We start from the raw sequence: 24412 nt of genomic DNA, 5'->3' as shown, positions 1-24412 counted from the left end.
TCGATCTATCCTGTCTATACCTGACATATGCTTCCTTCTTTTTCTTAACCAAACCCTCAATTTCTTTAGTCATCCAGCATTCCCTACACCTACCAACCTTTCCTTTCACCCTGACAGGAATATACTTTCTCTGGTTCTCGTTATCTCATTTCTGAAGGATCTGTAATATATTATTTAGATTTCCCTCATATACTTGTCACAGATTTTATACCAAGTCAAATAATGACAGCATACCCAGATTCTGCCACATGCTGAAGAGTTCATAGGCCATCATCACTCTCATATCACCATACCTGCCAGGAAGAGAATATGAATGAATGCAAGTCAATGCAAAGATAGACTTTACACAGTAAATATGCTACACAATATGGTTGATTTCATCTCTTAGTGCTAGGCCCCATCATCAGGAAAAAAGAAAGTAGGTAATTTTTTGCATTATTATCGATTCTTATTTTGTTTCATTTAAATCAGAGCGAGAACTTCATTTACAGTGGCTTTCCTTCAAGCTCCTGCATGATTATGGATCAACCTTGTTTTCCTCCTATTTTTTGTTTGAGACATCATCCGAAAGTACAAATGTTATTTTTCATCTTGATAGTATTCAGCTCCATCTCATTGCTTTCTCAACACATCACTGCCGTTAAATTATCAGATTGCTTTCTGATATCCATATTGGATAAATAAAAAATGTCTTATAACTAAATATTGGGAATATTGGGAATATTTAAGTCACCACCTTCAGTCCACACTACAACTCCTGCTCCCTAACCATGGAATTCTCTGTCTCCCTGGCAACAAACTATGGCTGAACCTGCCTGTCCACAACATTGGTGCCATATCTAATATCAATATGTGCTTCCAACCACATATCGATAACATTTGTAAGATTGCTCATTTTCACCTTTAATAATACACCCCAATTCGCCACTGCCTCAGCTCATCTGCTACTAAATCTCTCATTCATGCCTTAGTTACCTCTAAAGTTGAAGAGACCGACTCAATCCTGCTTAACCTCTCAATGACTATCAACCTGTGTGCTCACTGATTTACAGTACACTGTCTCCTGGTTAAGTTTCATCATGATTTTGAAATTCTCACTCTTATTTTAAAATCCCTTCCTTATCCATTAATCTCCTTTACAACCCTTTGAGAGATCAGTACTCAGCTAATTTTGGCCTCTTGCACAATCCCGATGTTAATTGTTCCACTACTGGGAGCCATATCTTCAGCTACGCAGCTCCTGGAATTTCCTTTTAAACCACCTCATCTCTTTATTTTTTTCTCCCCTTCATATATGCCATAAATATTACCTCTTTTTCCAACCTTCAAGTCCTCTTCCCTATTATAAGTTTAGATGACCTAGTGTCAAATTCTCCTTTATAATGTTTTTGTGAAGCACCTTGGAAAATTTATTTTTGTTGATCTAGCTATTATTTTTTACTATACATTTCATACCTAGCTTATACAATGCAGGCTTCCTTCTACTCAAAACTATAATTCTTGGCTCAGGCTGTTCATAGAGTCCAGTAATGTTTTCCTGGAAGATGGCAACATTGACTGTACTCACCTGTCCAAGATCTTCTTCCTTTTGGCAGGTGTGGCATGCTCCAGTTGAAGACTTGGCTGATTTATAAACAGTACAGCCAAACTAAAGTACGAATTCCACACCTATAGAAATGGATCACAATGAGAGCTATCCAACTAGAACATTAAGTTGCAGTTATCCAAGTACAACAATATCAGAATGCTGTACTAATTCAGTAGCAATAAGGTAAACATCTCCATCACAAAACCATCTCTCTGATCATTCTGTCAAACTCTGACAGATACCATCTTTCACAGACTCTCTTAGAAACATATTGCAGATTTTACTCTATAAGGTTTTCTTTGAATTTAGAACAATTACAGAGTTGGTTTTGAACAGCCAAACTATGAATATTATTATTGTATTGTCAAATTGACTACCTTAGAGAACGACTTATTGGATCAAAGCAGGCGTGCAGAGTTTATAAATCCACTTAAACACATGTAGATTTACTTCCTTAAATGAGGTGTCCAATAGGTTAGATTTTTAAATCAAGATAAAGTCTCACTCCAACTGAATGGAATTTAACTTTATTTGTTAAAGTAACATAGTAGATAGAGAAAGACAAGGAGCAATTCCTGTGGACAGGCAGTGCAATATAATGCTCAATTGAGGATGATAAAAAGAATATTGGTGGGATTCATTAAAAACAAGGATGGCTGGGATAAAGAGGACATTTTCAAGATGGCAACCTGTAATTAGTGGAGCGCCACAATTATTTACAATATATCTGAATGACTTGGATGAATAAAGTGAATGTACAATAGCCAAATTTGCAGATGACAAAAAAAGGGAAAGGCAATGAGTATAGGAGCTGGGAAGTCATGTTGTGCCTGTACAAGATATTGGCTAGGCCACTTTTGGAATATTGTGTTCAATTGTGGTCTCCCTCCGAGAGGAAGGATGTTGTGAAACTTGAAATGGCTCAGAACAAATTTACAAGTAGGTTGCCAAAACTGGAGGGTTTGAGCTATAGGGAGAGGCTGGGATTTTTTTTTTCACTGGAGTGTAAGAGGTTGAGGGGCAAACTTATAGAAGCTTATAAAATCAAGAGGGGCACAGATAAAGTGAATCGCAAAGTTCTCTTTCCTTGAGTGGCAAAGTTTAAACTAGGGGCATATTCTTAAGGTGAGAGGAGAAAGATTTAAAAGGGATCTGTGGAGCAACATCTTCTCACGGAGAGTGGTTCTTATATGCCATGAGTTGCCAAAGGAAATGGTAGATGTATATACAGTTACAACATTACAAAACATTTGAATAAATACATGAACAGGAAAGTTTTAAGAGGGATATGGGCCATACACAGACCAATAGTTTAGTTTCGGAAATTTGGTTAGTATTGATGAGTTGAATCGAAGGATCTACTTCCATGCTATATGACTGTATAAGTGATGCAGTGGAAAAGACAATATCGACTGCAAATGATGTTAGTGATTGAGGCATATAGGCAAAGGTGTCAGACTTTATGAAAGAAGTCTTAACCAGCCTTTATGAATTTGAAAAAATTAAGCGAATTAATTTTGATAGGAGAATGAGAACACTAGAAGGTGAAACTATATACAAAATTCTTGAAGAGGTTATTCTCTCAGAGGAATTTAAAAACTCACTATTTTTTGTATTAAGAACTCCCGTTGAGGACCAAAAGGTTGCTACTGCTAGACAGGTAGTGATAATGGCTGATGATTACAAAGTTAAACTCTTTTTAAAATCATTCTCATAAATTCAAAAACTATACAAAGTAAGCGTGAAAGGAAGGCAAGGTAAGGCATGGATTGCTGGGAATATCTCACAGTGGTTTCCTCAGATCAGAAAGGAAAGTGATGAAGGTGGAGATGAGAATCAGAAGCCAAGGTGTTTCCACTGCAAGTGGAACACATTCATTTACAATGTTAGAAGTTGAAAGGGAAATTCATATTAGAACTTGTACCTTTGCCTATAACTAGGAGACCGGAGGCAAACACTGCAGTGAGTGCAGAAGAAATACATAAGGTAGATGAGAGACATGAAAAGATTTGATGTAAAGGAAAGGTAATTCCTTTTTCTTCAAAGGTAGAATCCATGCCCATAACAATTCTGAGAGATACAGAGACTACTCAAACTCTCTTGTTGGAGAAGGATTCAGTTTTCCCTCCAGAGAATTCATTGAAAGCCAAAGTGTTGGTAAATGGGATAGAAGGAGAATATATTATAGCTCCATTGTACAAGGTGCAATTAGAGTGTAGCTTGGTTTCTGGACCAATGGTAGTCAGGGTAGCTGCAAAATTATCTATGATTGGAGTTAGCTTACTCCTGGGGAATCATCAGGCATGAATAAAAGTCATAGCTTTGCCTGTAAGAACAGAAAGTCCAATTGAGGCTAAAGAAACTGTATGGTTGCAGGAATAGATCCTGAGTATTTTTCTATTATGTGTGGTGACCAGGGCAATTGCCAAACAAAGTCCATCATTAAAGGGTGCAGTCATACCACAAGCAGATATTCAATAGCTGATATTCTATTTAAGAAGAATGATAGTTCAAAGGAAGTGTTTGACATGTCTTCATTAATTGAGGCTCAGGAAGAGGTCCAGAGTTAAGTAAGTTACTAAAGACAGTTCACACTAAATCTGAGGCTGAAAGGGTAACCAAAGTGTTACCACATAAGAAATGGAGTTTTGATAAAGTGGAGACATCCTCTCAGATTTGCAGAGAAAGAATAGTTGGCTGCTCATAAAATAGTGGGACTGCCCAGATATCCTAAGGAGATATTGCGAATAGCACATGAAGTTCCTATGGCAAGACAAATAGGAACATGTAGGAGCAAACAACAAGTATGTGACATGGCCAGGACTTCATAAAGATGAAGTGTAGTTCTGTAAAACTTATCATACATATCAGGTTGTAAAAAAAGCTCAACATCAAAATGTACCTTTGATATCGATATCAGATTCTGAAGAACCATTTAGTCAAGTATTAGTAGGTTATGTAGGACCATTATCAAAATCAAAAGCAGGACGTCAGTACATCCTAATAATTATGGACATGACAACTTGATATCCAGAGGCTATCCCTTTAAGAACTATAGCTAGGGTAGTGATGGAAGAATTCACGCTTTATATTACTGGTTTAGATCACCACTTGATGTATAGTCAGAGCAAGGTTTTAATTTCATGTCTGAAGTTTTCCAGGAAATCAGTAGCAGTTTGATATAAAATAATTGAAGTCAGCTGCACATCATTAGCAAACACAAGGAACTTTAGAGAGGTACCATCAGACTCTAAACATCAAGATTATGGCAAATTGCCCGAAATGCTCACAGGATTGGGGATTCTCAAATAATCTACTGGATTTAGTCTGTCTGAATTAAAAACAAAAACAAAGAACCTTACAGCATAGCATCAGACCCTTCAGCCCTCCAAGCCTGCACTGATTCAGATCCTGGATCTAAAGTTGTTGCCTAGTTTTTAAGGATTAGATTAGATTACTTAGTGTGGAAACAGGCCCTTCGGCCCAACAAGCCCACACCGACCCAAAGCGCAACCCACCCCGACCCATTTCCCTACATTTACCCCTGCCCCAAACACTGCGGGAAATTTAGCATGGTCAATTCACCTGACCTGCACATTTTTGGAGTGTGGGAAGAAACCCACGCAGACACGGGGAGAATGTGCAAACTCCACACAGTCAGTCGCCTGAGGCAGGAATTGAACCAGAGTCTCTGGCGCTGTGAAGCAGCAGTGCTAACCACTGTGCCACCGTGCCGCCCAATTGTATTCCTTTGCTCCCTGCCAATTCATGTATCTGCCTCGATACATCTTAAATGACGCTATCGTTCCCAGCCCTACCACCTCCACTGGCAACGCATTCCAGGCACCCACCAATTTCTGCGTGAAGAACATTCCACATATATCTCCCCTAAACTTTTCCCCTCTCACTTTGAACTCATGACCCCTTGTAATTGAGTCCTCCACTCTGGGGAAAAAAGTTTCTTGCTATCCACTCTGTCTATATCTCTCTTTATTAGGCCTCAAACCTCCAACCTCCCCCAACCTCTTTCTTTCCAATGAAAATAATCCTAATCGACGCAACCTCTCCTCATAGCTAACACCCTCCATACCAGGCAACATTCTGGTGAATCTCCTCTGCACCCTCTCCAAAGCATCCACACCCTTTTGGTGATGTGGCAACCAGAACTGTATGCAGTATTCCAAATGTGGCCAAACCAAAGTCTTATACAACTGTAACATGACCTGCCAACCCTTGTATTCAATACCCCATCTGATGAAGGAAAGCATGCCGTATGCCTTCTTGACCACTCTACTGACCTGCGTTGCCACCTTCAGGGAACAATGGACCTGAACACCTAGATCCCTCAGTACATCAATTTTCCCCAGGACTTTTCCGTTTACTGTATAGTTTGCTTTTGAATTGCATCTTCCAAAATGTATCACCTCGCATTTGTCCGGATTGACCACCATCTGCCATTTCTCTGCCCAACTCTCCAATCTATCTATATTCTGCTGCATTCTCTGACACCCTCCTTCATTATCTGCTAGTCCATCAATCTTAGTGTCATCTGCAAACTTGCTAATGAGGCAACCAATACCTTCCTCCGAATCATTTATCTATATCACAAACAACAGTGATCCCAGCACGGATCCCTGTGGGACAACATTGGTCACAGGTCTCTATTTTGAGAAGCTCCCTTCCACTACTACTCTCTGTCTCCTGTAGTCCAACCAGTTGTCTATCCACCTAGCAAGAACACCCTGGACCCCATGGGTCTTCACCTTCTTCATCAGCCTACCATGGGGAGCCTTATCAAACGCCTTACTGAAGTCCATGTATATGACATCTACATCTCTTCCCCCATCACTCAACTTTATCACCTTTTCAAAAAATTTTATTAGGTTTGTTAAACATGACCTTCCCTGCACAAAACCATGCTGCCTATCACTGATGAGCCTATTTTCTTCCAAATGGGTATATATCCTATCCCTCAGTATCTTCTCCAGTAGTTTCCCTACCACTGACGTTAGGCTCACAGGTCTATGATTACCTGGATTATCCCTGCTATCCTTCTTAAACAAGGGGACAACATTAGCAATTCTACAGTCCTCTAGGACCGCTCTCGTGCTCAAGATTGCTTCAAAGATATCTGTTAAAGCCCCAACTATTTCCTCTCTCACTTCCCTTAGTAACTTGGGATAGATCCCATCTGGACCTGGGGACTTGTCCTCCTTAATGCCTTTTAGAATACACAACACTTCCTCCCCTCTTATGCTGACTTGACCTAGAGTAATTAAAGATCTATGCTCAACATCCGCCATGTTCCTCTCCTTGGTGAATACCGATGCAAACAACTCATTAAGAATCTCACCCACTTTCTCTGACTCCACGCAAACCTTCCCACCTTTGTCCTTGAGTGGGCCAACCCTTTCCCTAGTAACCTCCCTAGTTACTCCTTAAAAATGAATAAAAGGCTTTGGGGTTTTCTTTAACCCTGCTCACTAAGGATCTCTCATGACACCTTTTTGCCCTTTTAATTCCTCGTTTCAGATTGGTCTTACATTCCCAATATTCTTTCAAAGCTACGTCTGTCTTCAGTCACCTAGACCTTATGTACGCATCCTTTTTCCTCTTTTCTAGTCTCACAATTTTACCTGTCATCCATGGTTCCCTAATCTTGCCATTTCTATCCCTCATTTTCACAGGAACATATCTCTCCTGAACTCTAATCAACCTCTCTTTAAAAGCCTCCCACATATTGAATGTGGATTTTCCTTTAAAGAGCTGCTCCTAATCTACATTCCCCAGCTCCTGTCGAATTTTACTCTAGTTGGCCTTCCCCCAATTTGGGACTCTTCCTTTAGGACCTGTTTCTTCTTTGTCCATGAGTATTCTAAACCTTATGGAATTGTGATCACTATTCCCAAAGCAATCCCCTACTGAAACTTCAACCCCCTTACCCCCCGCGCCAGGCTCATTTCCCAACACTAGGTCCAGTATGGCCCCTTCTCGAGTTGGACTATTTACATACTGCTCTAGAACACCCTCCTACATGATCCTTACAAATTCTGCTCCATCCAGACATCTAACAATAAGTGAATCTCAGTCAATGTTGGGAAAATTAAAATCGCCTATCACCACCACTTTGTTGCTCTTACATCTTTATATGATCTCTCTGCATATTTGTACCTCTAACTCACATTTGCTGTTGGGAGGCCTGTAGTATAGCCCCAACATTGTTTCCGCACCCTTTCTACTTCTGAGTTCTGCCCATACTGCCTCACTGCTCAAGTCCACCATTGTGTCCTCCTTCAGCACAGCTGTGCTATCTTCTTTCACCGGTAATGCAACTCCTCCTCTCTCTCTATCCTGCCTGAAGCATCATTATCCTGGGATGTTTAGTTGCCAATCATGCCCTTTCCTCAACCAAATCTCAGTAATAGCAATAACATCATATTCCCACATACTAATCCAAGCCCTAAATTCATCTGCCTTACCTACTATACTTCTTGCATTAAAACAAACGCACCTCAGGCCACCAGTCCCTCTGCGTTCATCCTGTGCTTCCTGCCTACTCTTCCCATTACTCACGCTGACTTCATTATCTAGTTTGTTGCAAATTTCTTCCGGTCCACCAACCTCCTCATTTGGTTCCCATCCCCCTGCCACATCAGTTTAAACACTGCCCAACAGTGTTAGCAAAAGCACTCCCAAGGACGTTGATTCCAGTCCGGCCAAGGTGTAGACCATCCAATTTGTAACTGTCTCACCTCTCCCAGAGCCGGTCCCAATGTCCCAAAAATCTGAACCCCTCCCTCCTGCACAATCTCTCAAGCCACGCATTCATCCTGATTATACGATCATTCCTACTCTGACTAGCATGTGGCACTGGTAGTAACCCTGAGATTACTAACTCAGGATTAGTTTATGGTCAAGAGATTAGAGGTCATAGAGATGTACAGCATGAAGCAGACCCTTCAATTCAACCTGTCCATGCTGACCAGATATCTCGTCCCATTTGGCAGCATTTGGCCCATATCCTTCTAAATCCTTCTTAATCATATATTCATCCACATGCCTTCTAAATATTATAATTGTATCAGCCTCATCCACTGCCTCTGGCAGTTCATTCCATCACCCTCTGTCCCTTTGGTCCCTTTTAAACCTTTCCCCTCTCACCTTAAACCCATGTCCTCTAGTTTTGGATTACCCTACACTGGGGAAAAGATGTTGGCTGTTCATCCCATCCATGCCCCTCAGGATTTTATAAACTTCTGTAAGGTCACCCCTTAGCCTCCAATGCTCCAGGGGAAATAGCTCCAGCCTGTTCAGTCTCTCCCTATAGCTCAAACCCTTCAACATTCTTGTTAATCTTTTCTGAACTCTTTCAAGTTTCAGAACATCTTTGCTATACCATGGAAATCAGAATTGAATGCAGGAAAGGTTCCCAGTTCAAATCTGAATGCCCCCTTTGACAGGCACCTTGACTCAACATCAGCAGTGTTTCATTAAAATTAGGAAGAAGTCCATGAATGAGACAGATGACTCCTCAACGTTGGATTACATGTTTTGAGAAAGACTCACAGGAGTATGTAGTTTAGTACAAGAACATTTCAAAGTCTCACAGGCAAAAATGGGCAAAAAAACATTCAGCAACTGGAGTACTTCAAGGTGAAGATGAAGTATTGGCATTGTTGCCTTTATAAGGTGAACCCTTGAAAGTGAAATTCAGTGATCCACGTAAAGTAACAAGAAGGTTTAGTTAAATTACTTGTCTATTGGGACAGTTAGGTAGTGTGTCCACATATTTCGAGAAAGGACAATGGGAGGATCTTGTAAGATTACTAAGGGAGTATGAGTTAATCTGTAGAGATACACCTGAATGTACTACATTAGCTTGTCTTGATACAGGAGAGTCAGGACTGATAAAACAACAGCCTTATTAGCTCAGCCCAGAAAACAAAACTCAAGTGGAAACAGATACACAACACACTGGACAACTACATGATAAATCCTGGTCAAAGTAGCTGGAGTTCATCAACAGCATTGGCTGCTAAACCAATAGATGAACTAGACTTTGTATACATCATAGAAGGTGAATGTGGTAATGAAAAGAGATTCGTACCCAATTCCACAATTGGAAGTCTGCATTGATAGGGTTGGCAGTGCCTTATCCCTTTCTTAGACTGATCTATTGAAGGGTGTTGTTAAGTGCCAATATCATCAAGAAATAAAGACATTCTTGCATTTATTACACTAAACAGATCCCAACTCCCCATACCCCCAACTGTTAGTCATGTTCTCTCTCTCTCCCACCTCCCCTTGCATTAACCCTCTTAAGTCTCTCTGCACTTCTCAGCATTGCTTCCCTGCCTTTCAGTCTCTCTCTTTCCCCCACACTCCCTTTACAGTCTTTCTCGTTCTTGCCACACTTTGGAACCTACTTCTTTACCCTCATCTCATGTAGCCTCCATGTATCTCTTCCCCTAGCAGCTTCCTTGCACTTTCCTCCCTGCTAGCATACTTCTCCCAACCCTTTTGCAGCTTCCCTCTATGTACTCCCAGGTAGCCTCTTCCTTAAAGCTCACCCCTCTACCTCACAGCCTTTATTTTTCACTACTGTCTCCACCCTACAGTCCTTCATTCTAATTAACATCCACACCCTCAAACCTGCAACTTCCTCTTTGATCCAAGTTCTCTTCCCATTCTTGCAATCTTTGTTTCTATCTATCTTTCCCCTCCCTCACCTCTTGCCCTTTCCCCCTTTCTCTCTCTGTCTCTCTTGCTTCTCTTCACTCTGCAAACACCCTCTCTCTTATCCCAATACCAACCTCCTCCTCCAGGCTTCCTCTCTCAACTTCCCACACTCCAACCCCTGCAGCTTCCCCTCTCATATGTCCCACATCTGCAGCCTCAACTGCTTCCTTCCACCCCAATTCCCTGATCTTGATAGCCTCCATATCTGTGATCCTCCCCACCCAGCCTGGGAATTCATGCTTGCCCAGCCCTGAATCTGCAAACACTGACCGCTACTACACAACGTCTCGCTGTTCCTCCAATCACAGGTTGATGCTGTCCCACATTTCCTACATAGGTCAGCACAGTGGTGCAGTGGTTAGCACTGCTGCCTCACAGCGCCAGGGACCTGGTTTGATTCCAGTCTTGGGCGACTGTCTGTGTAGAGTTTGCATATTTTCCCTCTGTCTGTGTGGGTTTCCTCCGGGTGCTCCGGTTTTCTCCCACAGTCCAAAGATGTGCAGATTAGGTAAATTGGACATGCTAAATTGTCCATAGTGTTCAGGGATGTGTAGTTTAGGTGCATTAGTCAGGGGAAATGTAGAGTAAAACAGTAGGGAAATGGGTCTGTGTGGACTTGTTGGGTCAAATGGCCTGTTTCTACACTGTAGGGATTCTATAATGATGATTTCTGCTGATGGGTTCATTCTGCTAATAGGTTCAGTGGTTAACTTGTCAGTAGCAAGCAAAAGAGAAAACCAGCCTCTGAATGGAAGAAGCAGCTTCTCAGAGATTTCACTCAACCTATGGCACTCCAGTGTTTGAATTTTCTCAGGTGTTTCATGTGCAATTTGTCACCTGCTGCCAGGTGCTTTGAGTGCTGCTGCATAACCCCTCTCCTGGGTCCTGGTTAAATGTGAACATTTTGGACATATCATAGCAGACATGTATCATGACTGATCTCCATCAAGTACACCACAATCTACTAACATGTGCCTGAACTTTGCTCAGTGGATTCTGTACCCTGGGTCTGCACCCAACCATTACGGATCCTCAATCCATCCCACCATTTCTTTACGCCTTGTCTTCCTGGGAGTTTGAGCTCTGTTGGAAGTTGGAATTCTGATATCAGGGTTTAAATCCCATGCTGACAGAACATTATATCATGGAGGTGGCATTATGTAAACCTTAATTGATATTCACATACTTGTATTTTCAAAAGTATAATCACTACAAAATAACGGGTAGGAACCTTAGTTAAAATTTTTCCTGTTTTGCCAAGGCTATCCTAGATAATCCACATCCAAACATTGCATTAAAGTTGGATCTGAACAGAGCGAGTCCCTGTTATACAAGGAGACAGTTATTGTAAGCCCAAAGAAAGCTGCAGGTGAACAAAACACACAGATGGGTTCACATGAAATATGGTGGCCATTTAAGACAATTTTATTTTGTTATTTTGTAAAAATTAAGAAACCAACTCACCTTGAAATCGAAATCTGCTTCTGTGAAGTTCTTGTGTAATGCAGGAGACAGATATTGAACTGTTGTAACAATTATGCTGCAAAATAAATACACAAAGGTAAATCTAAGGCCAGTCAGAAGTCAGAATTTGAAATCACAGATGATGTCGATTGATCTGAACTCCTTAATCAAAAACAACTTTTCGTTTCATAAATTTTCAAATATATATGCCAATTTGTTTTTATTGATTTCATAGCTTCTGTCTCAATCCTCATTCGTAGTATTGTTTTTCTTCTCTCTAGATTATTGATAAGCCTGACATTACGTCAGTGTTGGGAAAAACAAAATCTTGGAATTAAACTGAGATAGATCAATAGAAAATAGTTTTGATTAAAGCACCCACCTGAAATAATAACTTGCCTTTTTCTTTCAGATTACAATTAAACATGTAGATACGTTACAATTGACGCCCATGTTTTGGGTTAGGAAAGGAAGTTAAGGTCCTCCCTCCTGTTTCCTAACCAGTTATCGGTGTGCATGTAAATCTGTGAAGGCATGTTTGTTCATGCTCAAATGTGCATATAGGGTCAATACGGGATTGCATTCTGAAGACTGCATAATTGAATAGCCTGCCAAAATTTAGTGCCTATGCTTGCACATGAAGAATGGCCACTTAGGTAAATACCACACAGAGCAATCTGTAGGAGAGGTGGCGGATCGGAGGATAGAGGAAGCCAAACTCAAAATCTATAATTTGCTTTACTAAAGAGGTGGGATATTTGTGACCAGACATATTTTAAATTCCTTGACAACATGTACTTACTTGAGTCACTTCAGTCAACTTACTTGCTGGTTAGAAGTCTCATTACCATCCAGTCACGTGGGTAGACACTCAGCTTCATTAAATTACGGAACACACAAAATATTTTTAACAAGAAATCCTAAAACAGAAAGAAAGACATGAAGTAACTTGTTGAGTTAACATTATTTTGTTTACCTTTTTGTTAAATTAGTTCTCTATTTTGTAGTAGTTTTGATATGACCAATGTGATGAGTATTCAGTGAACAGCAAACCAAATAGCCTGATGTTACCTCAAGCATGGTACCTGCACATTATTAAATAAGAGCTGGCTTAGCCTCTGAGAGATCAGTGGTACCAGTTACATTGCTTGGAATCACAGAGGCAGAGTAAATCAGAAACGGTATACCCAACCATGCAAAAAGCTAGTAAGACAGTAAAATGCATGACAGAATGTACGGAAAGAATTATGGTGCTTAGAAAGTGGCTCACTGATCAATATTGCAAACTGATTTACACAGGCAATTTTCTATACTTACTTTTCTGGTAAACTTAACTTAATTATTAAGTTTTAAATCAACATTAAAAAACATTACCACCATTTAAAAGCACCACATTTAGCAGGCTGCATGGAAGGAAATGGAGAAAAACTTTAGGAGGTGAGCGTGAAAGCAAATCACTTAGCTAATTATGGTTGGACTGTTCAACACTAGAGTGGTACTGGAAAAGCACAGCAGGTCAGGCAGCATCCAAGGAGCAGGAAAATTGATGTTTCGGGCAAAGGTCCTTCATCAGAAATGAAGCCTCATTCCTGATGAAGGGCTCTTGCCCGAAAGGTTGAGTTTCCTGTTTCTCAGATGCTGCCTGACTTGCTGTGCTTTTCCAGTACCACTCTAATCTTGACTCTGATCTCCAGCTCTGCTGTACTCACTTTCACCTGTTCAATACTATGATGGGGAGATGCCAGTGTTGGACCAGGGTGGACAAAGTCAGAAATCACAAGACACCAGGTTGTAGTCCAAAATCACAAGCTTTGCTATCCCATCATCAGATAATGTGAAGAGAGCACCCAGGCACAGAATTTATAAACAGAGAGATCAGTGGGCAGAGAGATCAAAAGATCATACAAATGGTGTGAGTGGAGTGTTGAATAATAAGACTCTGTAGGTGATCAAAAGTGTGAGACAGTGTGAGTAAAGTGTTAACAACTGAATAGTGAGTAAAGAGGATGATCTATAATCCATTTAATTGAAGCAGAGAGATTATTACAAAAAAATAAAATCAAGGTGGTGCTAGAGACAAACCAAATGGCTGGAATAACATGATAGTTATAAGAATTGCATGTCGAGAGTCTAACCAAAATAACTAGTAATCCAAAACTATACATTCAGTCTCCGGCCTTTGGGTAAGTGTCCTCCAAGGAGGCCTTCAAGATAGACAACAATGCAGAATTACCAAGCAGAAACTGATAGTTAAATTCCATACCCATGAAGATGGCCTCAACTGTAATCTTGGATTCAGACTGTGCTACATGTAACCCCAACAAACTGTGCTATATTTGTGAAACCTTCCTCACTGCCCTATTTTAAACTATCACCGTGACAACTTGTTATGATCTCTCTAGTTTGTATAGTTTTGGATTACTTGTTGCTTTGGTTAGACCCTTAGCATGTGATTTTTACGCCTATCATGTTATTCTAGCCATTCGGATTGTCTCCAACACTGCCTTGGGACTAGACTAATTTAGGATATCTGGTTGGCATGGACAAATTGGATCGAAGGATCTGTTTCCATGTTGTACATTTCTATGACTCTATGACTCCATTAAACCATTTGTACGATCTTTTGATCTCTCTGCCTATACATTCTGTATGCTTTTCTTCACTTCACCTGACAAAAAAGGCAGCACTCTGAAAGCTTGTGATTTCAAATGAACCTGTTGGACTATAATCTGGTGTTGTGTGACTTTTGACCTTGTTCAACATGACTGCCATGAAGTCAGTCACAAAATCATGTAGATAACATTAAGCAGTTAACAACTTGTAGTTCTAACTGAAGTTTTCTACTTTAACATTGTGTTAGGAATATATTTATATTTCTGTGTTATGAGGAATTTGAAATGGAGCTATTTGGACATTTTAGATTAAAAAGACTATGCAATTTCTGCGATTTGTAGTCAGCAGTAACTACTGAAGAGTAAGGAGTTGAAGTCTGGAATGGTTCACCTATAGTTTACAAAATGGCTTTGGAGAAGTAAAGCTTTGAAGACGCTTCAGATGTGTTTTATTATTTTAATTGCTCAGCAAACTGTTGAAACTTCTGAAAGTTGCCGAGTGTGACGATGCTGCTCAAGGTTCTTCCAGCCTTGTTTTTTTAAGAGGGGTCGTAAACGCAGAGGTTCTGATGTGCCTAGTTTGTATGGCTTTTAGGGCTAATGTGATTATAGCTAACAGATACTGCCTCAGGAAAAAGGCTGTCAAGATTAATGGATATGTTCATTAGAACTCCATTCCATTATGCAATATCACAGGTAAACGGATTATGGAGGAGTTACTCAAATTTTTCACGAGATATAGACAACCCATAGAGATACAATCAGAGCAAAGGTCAAACTTTACATCACATTATTCAAGGAAGTTATGGACAGCTTAGGAATAAAACAATTCAAATCTATTGCATACCATCCAGAATCACACGGAGTGTTAGAATGATGGCATCAGACATTAAAGACCATGTTGAGGGCTTATAGTGAAGTCTATCCAGATGATTGGGATAATGATTTATACTTTTTGCCATCAGAGATGCACCAAATGAATCAACCAAATTTAGCCCATTTGAATTAGTTTTTGGGCATAAGTGAGAGGACCGCTAAAATTGATTGAGGAGAAATTGGTAAGTCAAAATTCAGAAAGGACATATTTGAACTATGTGTCAAATTTTAGGGAACAGTTAAATAGTGTGGGGGAGGGGGAATCTAAGATGGTGGCGATCTGAGAAGATCACACTGCAGAGCTTCGCATCGCAGCAGGAGCAGGACGGTCCTTTAACCCGCCCAACCAAGGTCATCAGGATTTCTTGGGGCATTGGAAAGATTGTGGGGCCCCAAGAAACATTTAAAAATTGACTTACTTGTATTTTCAGCTGTCCAGAAATGCCTAAAAAGGGAGGAGGAGCATCCGAGGCAGGGTCTGCAGCTCAGCCAGCAGCAGCCTCAGAGTCAATTACTCTCCAGGACCTGGTGAACCAGCTCTCGAAATCTCGCAAGATGCTGGGGAAACAGATTGAAGAGAAGCTGGCTCCAGTCTCTCTCATGCTGCAGAAGCATGAGCAGCAGCTGGGAGACCTGGAGAAGAGGACGGATGAGGTGGAGCAGAGGGTCACAGTGGGGGAAGCTGATGCCAGTTCATTCAAGGATGAGATCCAAGCCCTGAAGACGCAAGTTCATAATTTGCGTGACCAAGTGGATGATCTTGAAAACAGGAGCAGGAGAAAAAACATTCGGATCATTGGTCTGCCTGAGGGTAAGGAAGGTGAGCGGCCAGCGGAATTTGTTGAAGATTGGCTTCCAAAATTCTTTGATTTGGAGGCTGGCACGAGAGGATTGAAGATAGAGAGGGCTCACCGGGACGCAGCGCAGAGGTTGGGTCTGGGTCAATGCCCTCGTTCTTTCCTGGTGTGGTTCCATCATTACCGGGATAAGGAGAGAGTCATGGAGGCTTCCAGACTCCAGGGGAAGGATCCAAAGGCCCTAATTTATGAGGGGTCTAAGATAATGCTTTTTCAGGACTTTTCAGCGGCGGTGATCCAGAAATGAAAATCATATGATGGTGTCAAGAGAAGACTGAAGGTGCTCGGGATTCAGTGCTCCCTGAGATATCCAGCAGTGCTTCGGGTCACCTTAGATGGATCCATGCATCTCTTTGACACATCGGAGAAGGCTAGAGACTTTGTGGACAAACTAACCTAATTTAAACAATTGTAGTACATATAAATATTGTTGCTTGGGTATGTGTTTATCATTCTGTAAAAGACATGGAGGAAATCTGGTTGCAGCTTTGTTTTCCCCTTTTTTTTCCTCTACTGATAATAATTTGGTTCAAACTATGTCTGGCGGTGGTTAAGATGTACATTTTAAATTTCTAAGTTAGGACATACCAAAGGATGGGTGGGGTATTTATTGCCTTTTTTTAAATGAAAAATGGTTTTTGTTCATATTGATATTCTATGGGGTGTTTATTCTTTTTAGCTTGTGCTTGCGATGCGGCTCTAGCTGGGAGAAGTGAAGGTGATTGAGATGGTCAGATGCCTATTTATGGGCAGTTCGGGACGGGTAGTTGCCCCCTCCGGGCAGGGGGTGAATTCCCCTACTCAGCGCTATCGGCGCTTTATATGTTGGTTTGTTTTCTGGTTTTTGTTGTTTTTTTATTTTTAATAATTTTGTATGTTTGTTAACTTTAGTAGTTTTAGTTTATGTAGTTTTTATGTTTGGTGGACCATGCGACACTAAGGCTCAGCAATTTGTGGTTCGGGTTCCTCCTCTCTGGAATTTAAATGTAATTGCAGAAGATTATGGCTAATGATTTGATTAAATGGTGTACCTGGAATATAAAGGGAAGTCACTCACCAATTAAGAGGAACAAGGTATTCTTGAGTCTTAGAAAGGAGAAGTTGGATATTGCTTTGTTACAGGAGACACATTTGGATGACAAGGAGCATCTGAAATTACAGCAGAATGGCTTTGACCGAGTTTATTTTTCATTATGTAATACCAGAAGAAGGGGAGTGGCTATATTGGTTAGGAAAAATCTCTCATTTAAATTGTTGGAATGTGTTAAAGACACATACGGGAGGTTTGCAATTCTTAAAGCCTTGATAAATGGGGAAGAATATGGTGTTTTAAATGTTTATTGTCCCCCAGCTCACCCTCTTAAATTCTTGGTAGATGCTTTTTATAAACTGCTAAGTCTCAAGTCTCGGCACATCATTATAGGGGGAGATTTTAACTGTCTCATGGACCCCACAGTAGACAGGTTGCCTAAAGGTCCCTCGATACCCTCTGCACAAACTAAACAGTTATGTGGGGAATTAGGGTTGGCGGATGTCTGGAGGTGTCTGCACCCTACAGGTAGGGATTTCATGTTTTTCTCCAATCCGCATAGATGTCACAAAAGGATTGATTTTTTTTCTGACCCCTGCGGTAACCCTGGATCTGGTGGCATCTTGTACGATTGGTAATATTGCCATCTCTGTTCATGCTCCAGTGTACCTCATGGTTAAGATTAAGGATCTTACAGTGGATTCAAGGTACTGGCGAATGGACCCCTTTATTCTCATGGACAGTAAGTTTGTGGAGTATTTCTCTAGGGAATTTCGGGCATTCCTAGACATCAACATAGGCTCGGTTGATAGCTCATCTGTTCTCTGGGAAACTGCCAAAGCCTATGCGAGGGGGTTAGTTATTTCATATTCCACCAGTAGGAAGCGGCAGAAGGGTGAGCAGCAACATCTCCTTGAAGCACGGTTGAAGGCAGCCAAGAAGGCCTTTTTGACAGACTCTCGTTGGTCAAACTACAGAGGATTACAGCACTGCGGTCTGCACTAAATTCCGTGCTCACGCAGACGGCAAAGAAGGAGCTGGCTTTTGCAAAGCAATGATTATACGAGCATGGTGACAAGCCAGCCAAATACTTAGCATACCTTGCCAGAAAGAAAGTGCCCCACAAACCATTACAGCGATTAGGGAAGGGTCTGGGAACCTAACATGTGAGTCTAAAAAGATTAATGTGGCGTTCCAGAGATTCTACTCTAAGTTATTATCAGTCTGAGAATTGTGAGGAGGGGCAGGCCAAAATGGAATCCTTTTTTAGAGATCTGAAGCTCCCGGGTGTGACTCCCGAACAACAGTCCTTTCTCAATGCCCCATTAGCAGAGCAAGAAGTGCAGGAAACTGTGAGACAGCTTCAGAGTGGAAAGGCGCCCGGTCCTGACGGACTTCCCAGTGAATTCTATAAGGAATTTATAAGTATACTGTCAGGCTCGATGTTGAATATGTTTAATTATTCATACAGCCACGATTGTATCCCACCATCTCTGAGAGAGGCCAATATTTCACTTATCCTTAAAAAAGGGAAGGATCTGGAAGACTGTGCTTCATACAGGCCCATCTCGCTCTTAAATGTGGACTTTAAGATCCTCTCTAAGGCCCACGCATTAAGGCTGGAGACTGTGTTACCCTCTATTATTAAAGAGGATCAGACGGACTTCACAAAGGGTCGCAGATCCTCCAATAATGTTAGGAGGCTGCTTGACGTAATTCAAGCATGCCAACAGCAGTCAATACAGGGATTGGTGATTTCTTTAAATGCAGAGAAGGCATTTGATCGAATTGAGTGGCCGTACCTTTTCTATAATCTAGACCGGTTTGGTTTGGGCGAAGTTTTCATAAGATAAGTAAAGGTTCTCTACAGTGTACCTCTCGCTGCGGTCATTACCAATGGGATATGATCAAGCAATTTTAATATTTCTAGGGGCAGCTGGCAGGGCTGTCCCCTTTCACCATTGCTTTTTACGTTGGTGATTGAACCGTTGGCAGAGGCCATTCATGGGGATTTCAATATACCAGCTCCAGAAGTGGAGTAAAAATTACATAAGATCTCGCTGTATGAAGGCGATGTTCTAATTTTCTTGACAAATCCAGCAGTTTCAGTGCCTTGCCTGCTACAATGCATTCACGCGTTTGGTGCTTTTTCAGGGTATAAGATTAATTTTGCTAAATCAGAGGCTATGCCTATGGGTGGTCTTACGAAAGAGTTGGCTCTTGAGAGTGACTATAGATTCCCATTTAGGTGGTCACAGGGGGGGGTTTCGTGTATTTGGGCATATTTATTACTCGAGTTCTGGATTGGCTGTTCAAAGCCAATTTTACTTAATTATTTGAAAAAATTAAACAAGATCTCCAAAGATGGGAGGCACTTCCAGTCTCATGGTTGGGTCGGATAGTGCTTATTAAGATGAATATTCTCCCTCGCTTGCTATACCCTAAATGGATGCTCCTCCTGATTTTCAATAAACAAACACTCAGGAGACTGAACGGTTCGTTTAGCTCCTTTGTCTGGCACTTTAAACAGCCCCTCATTAAATTAGCCAAACTGCAGTTGCCTCACAGATTGGGGAGAGTAGACCTTCCAGACATTAAAAATTACCAATTAAGTTCGCTTTTGACCTACGTGAGTGATTGGGTTTGTGGGGACCCTCTTTCAATATGGCTAGATATCGAAGCCTCCCAGGCAAGGTGCCCCCTTACCAGTTTGCTGTTTTTGGACAAGGTGAGGACAGTTAGGGAATATTGCCATAATCCAAGAGTCATCAGTACTGTTAAAGCATGGAGGGCAATTCGGCAGAGGGAAGGTAATATTGGCAAAACATCTTTGTTTACAACTTTAGTGAGTATGCCGGGTTTTCAACTGGGTATGATAGATTCAGGATTTAAACATTGGGCAGCTAGGGGTGTATCTTGCATGGGTGATTTCTTTGAGGAAGACGTAATGATGTCCTTTGATCAGTTAGTACAGAAGTACGAGTTACCTAATAGAGACCTCTTTCGTTTTTTTCAAGTTAGGGATTTTATTCAAAAAAAGGCCACACTTTTGACTGATCCCTATAAACCTGACATAGAAAGAGGGGTACTAAAGGCTAAGAGTGCACTCTCTGTCAGTACTTTATATCACCAATTGGGGGGTGCCACCTCAGACGAGTCTGATCGACTGCAAGATGTGGGAAAGAGAGCTGGGAGGATGGGAGGATATTTGGGAGAATGCAAGGAAGATATCAATTTGCAATAGAACCCATGCTTTACAGTTGAAAATTCTCCACAGGGTCCACTTAGCCCCAGACCGTTTGTCAAAATTTAAACCAGGGGTATCTTCAGCATGTCACAAGTGCAAGGTCTGCACAGGCAGTGTTACCCATTGTCTTTGGTCTTGTGACAGGCTTCAAACATATTGGAGCGCTGTGGCGGGTGCAATAGAGAGGATTTTAGGTGTAGGGGTGGAGAAAGACCCTATTTCTCTCCTTTTGGGCCTACCCATTGTATTTCCTGCAGATGCGCATAAGAAAATACTTTTCAATATTCTTACGTTCTGTGCAAGGAAGAATATCTTGCTAGGTTGGATATCTGAAAACCCCCCAGGCCTGTCGGGTTGGCGGAAGATTGTTATGGAGCATATTCCCCTGGATTTTCTCACAAATATGGTACACCACGAAACTGAGAACTTTTACAAGACATGGCAACCCTTTTTGAAATACCTGGACACAGATTTATCTGCCACACTAACAAGGGCTTTTATATAGCTGTAACGATTATGTTTCATGAGTCCAATATCCAGGGAGGAGGAACTATGAATGTATGAGTGTTTTGTTTGGCTGGGCTGAGTTATTACTATTTATTTGTTTGTTGTTAGGTATTTATTTATTTACTTAAATAGCTAGTTTAGGTTTTTTAAAATTTTATATTTCTCTATATATGTTTATACATTCATACAAGAGGATGGGTTGGGGATATTTTTTATTATTATTTGTGTTTAGTTTTGTACTATTTTTGTACTGTTTTGAATTGCATTGTTTTGTATTTGTAATATTTAAAAATCTATTTTTTCTTAATAAAAATATATTATTAAAAAATAGCGTGGGGGAGTTGGCTTGACAGCATTTAAAAGTATCACGGCAAGCAATGAAATGGAAAGCAGAGAAGAAATCAAAAACTTGCAATTTTGCTATCTGAGACAAGGTGTTAGTGTTACTTCCAGTGATAGATGAACCTTTAAAAGCAAAGTTTAGTGGACATTATGAAGTTGAAAGGAGAGTGAGTGAGGTGAACTATTTGTTAAGGGCTCCAGTCAGAAAGATAACTCAGTTTGTGTTACGTGAATATGCTCAAAAGATATTTTGATAGGGAAGGAAAGCAAAAGGAGACTCTGTTGATGAACCTTTAAAAGCAAAGTTTAGTGGACATTATGAAGTTGAAAGGAGAGTGAGTGAGGTGAACTATTTGTTAAGGACTCCAGTCAGAAAGATAACTCAGTTTGTGTTACGTGAATATGCTCAAAAGATATTTTATAAGGAAGGAAAGCAAAAGGAGACTCTGTTATTGGTTACAACACAGAGTGAAGAACCAAGTTTAGAGGATTCTGAATTGGATTTTCCTCAAATTAAATTGGGCAATGAGGAAGGTGTCAAAAATTGGGATAAATAATTGACCTACCTTCCAGAGGAAAATTGAAGTGCCTGGAAAGAGTAATTGCTATCGCATGGGGTGATATGTGGAAATAAACTGGGAAGTACTAACCTAATTATGCTTGATACAGATATAGGAAATGCTGTTCCGACTAACCAACAACCTGTTTCCACACTGTAAGTAATCTAATCTAATCTAATCTAATCTAATCTAATCTAGTAAAGATACTGGCAGATGTCTTTCTCAGAAAGAGCAAAAGCAATTTTGGCTTTTGTAATGCCAAATGAACTGTATCAGTTTAAAGTCATTGCATTTCATATGAAAAATGTGCCAGCCACATTTCAGAGACCAAGGTGACTTGTGGATTACCCAATTGTGTAGTTTATATTGATGACCTGGTGATTTTTAGTCACAAAAGAAAGGAACCCTTGCAACATTTAAGAGAATTGTTTGATTGACTTCAGGAGGCAGGCTTGCTGATAAACCTGGCTAAAAGTGAATTTGTCAAAGTCTTAGTCACTTTCCTGGGCCATGGTCAAATGGCCCCACGGGATGTAAAAACAAAGGTAATTGGAGAGTTTGCCATATCATCAACAAAAAGAGCAGTACTACAGTTCCTGGCATTGAGTAGATTTTATTGGAAATTCATACCAAATTTTAGCAGTGTGGCTGCCTCATTCACTGAATTACTAAAGAAAGGCAAGAAGACTGTCAGAAGGCATTTGACAGCCTGAACTGTGTTAATTGCTGCCCCAGTATTAGCTACACCTAATTGCGCGAGGCCATTCAAGGTGGCTATCGATGTGAGTGATGTGGGTGTCGGTGCTGTGCTCTTACAAGAAGTTAATGAGAAGATAGAAAGATCTATTGGGTATTTCTCCAGGAAATTGAACATTCAACAACAGAAATATGCGACAGTTGAGAAGGAGACCTTGAGCTTGGTGTTGGCATTACAACATTTCAATGTTTATGTTACCAGTAATGCATCTGAGACAATCATATACACTGATCATATGTGGAGAAATTTAAGGACAAAAATTCCAGGCTGTTTAGATGGAACTTGTTGTTACAGCCATTCAGTTTGAAAATTGTGCACATGGCAGGACGAGAAAATGTGATTGCCGACGCACTGTTGAAACTTGGATGAGAAATGGAGGCGTTTGATGGCAGGAGTAAAACCGACAATAATAGAATTAATTATGCATGTTTGCATGATTACAGTCATTGCAATGTATATGTGTTGTAGTGTACTAACGGTATAAGATTAAGGGGTTTTAAAATGAAACCATCTTTGGATACTGATGGTTCATTTTTTTTTAAAAGGGAGGGAGATGTGACGATACTGCTCCTTGGACAAGGCTATTCTGTTCTTCAGTTTTTTGAGAGGGGTCATAAATGCAGAGGTTACGATGTGTCTAGTTTGTATGGGTATTAGGGCCAATGTGATTATAACTAACAGATATTGCCTCAGGAAAAAGGCTGTCGAGATTTAAAAAAAACACTTGTACAATGACAGAGGATTGGCCAGTTTTCCCAACTCAGCTTTTCATTGGTTTGTTTTGGTTTTACCTGTCTGACTGTTTTGCAGCTGTTGGTCAAGTTTTAGCTGAGAATTCAGAGAAGCTGGTGGGCCCAAAGAAACAACGTCATGCTGATCCTCTCTCTCTCTCTGACATCTCTCCTGTAAGTACCTGTGTTTGATTTTACCTTTTTTGCCAAGCGGCTATATATGGGCATGTTGTAAGTACAGAGGAACCTTGATTATCCAAACAAGATAGGCGGGCACTATTTCGTTCAGATAATTGATTATTTGGTTAATTGATTTCCTCTGGGGCTCGGAGTTTTCTATGAAGTCTGCTCCCCATTCAGGAGACTAGGCAGCAGCAAACTGGGCATGAGCCCCACCCACCGGCCGCTCCCCAAACCCGCCTGCCCAAATCCCTCCACCCTTACCCCCGCCACCCCCAACCTCGTCCAACCCACCCTCCTTGTCGACATCCACCCACTCAGGTCCAACCCAAACTTTGTTATCAACCCTGCCGACAAAGGTGGTGCTGTTATAATCTGGCACACTGATCTTTACCTTGCAAAGACTTAATGCCTACCCCTCTCTGATTCATAACCCCACATGCGAACATTAAGCCACTTTTGCCAGTACTGTCACTGACCTCATTACTTCTGCAAATCTTCCCCAAAACTGCCTCTAACTTTATATTCTCCCAATCCTGAACACCCCGCTTCTACCTCCTGAAACCAGACTGCCCTGGTAACTCCATCATATCAGCTTGTTCCACCTTGACTCCATCCTCCCTCCACATGTCCTGCGCACCGACATCCATGATTCCTTTGATGCCCTCCATATTGACAATTTCCAGTTTCCTGGACCTAATTGCCTTCTGTTCACCATGAATATCAAATAACTCTACACCTCCATTCCCCACCAGGATGGTCTGAGAGCTCTTGGCTTCTTACTCGACCAGAGACCTGAACAATCCCATCCATCAGCACTCTCCTCTGTCTGGCCGAACTTGTTCTCTCTCTCTGAACAACTTCTCCTTTAATTCATCGCATTTCTGCCAAATCAAAAGAGTGGCTATGGGCACCTGCATGG

The 24412-nt window shown here is 41.0% G+C and overlaps 1 protein-coding gene across 4 annotated transcripts in view; it reads right to left on the bottom strand.

Annotated features, from left to right (window-relative positions):
• dock3 (dedicator of cytokinesis 3) overlaps nt 1–24412 on the bottom strand; it is a 918089-nt gene that overhangs the window by 230221 nt on the left and 663456 nt on the right. For all 4 annotated transcript variants that reach the window (XM_043708484.1, XM_043708482.1, XM_043708483.1 and 1 more), the window contains exons 28-31: nt 12617–12711; nt 11792–11867; nt 1568–1668; nt 235–293 (exon numbers count right to left, since the gene is read on the bottom strand). In XM_043708484.1, the coding sequence (XP_043564419.1) occupies nt 235–293; nt 1568–1668; nt 11792–11867; nt 12617–12711 (331 nt within the window). The remainder of the gene's footprint in view (nt 1–234; nt 294–1567; nt 1669–11791; nt 11868–12616; nt 12712–24412) is intronic.

Source organism: Chiloscyllium plagiosum, chromosome 18 (genome assembly GCF_004010195.1).
Source record: "Chiloscyllium plagiosum isolate BGI_BamShark_2017 chromosome 18, ASM401019v2, whole genome shotgun sequence".
NCBI classification, from domain to species: domain Eukaryota; kingdom Metazoa; phylum Chordata; class Chondrichthyes; order Orectolobiformes; family Hemiscylliidae; genus Chiloscyllium; species Chiloscyllium plagiosum.
The sequence above is the reverse complement of the archived record's forward strand: the minus strand, read 5'-3'. Positions and strand labels throughout refer to the sequence as shown.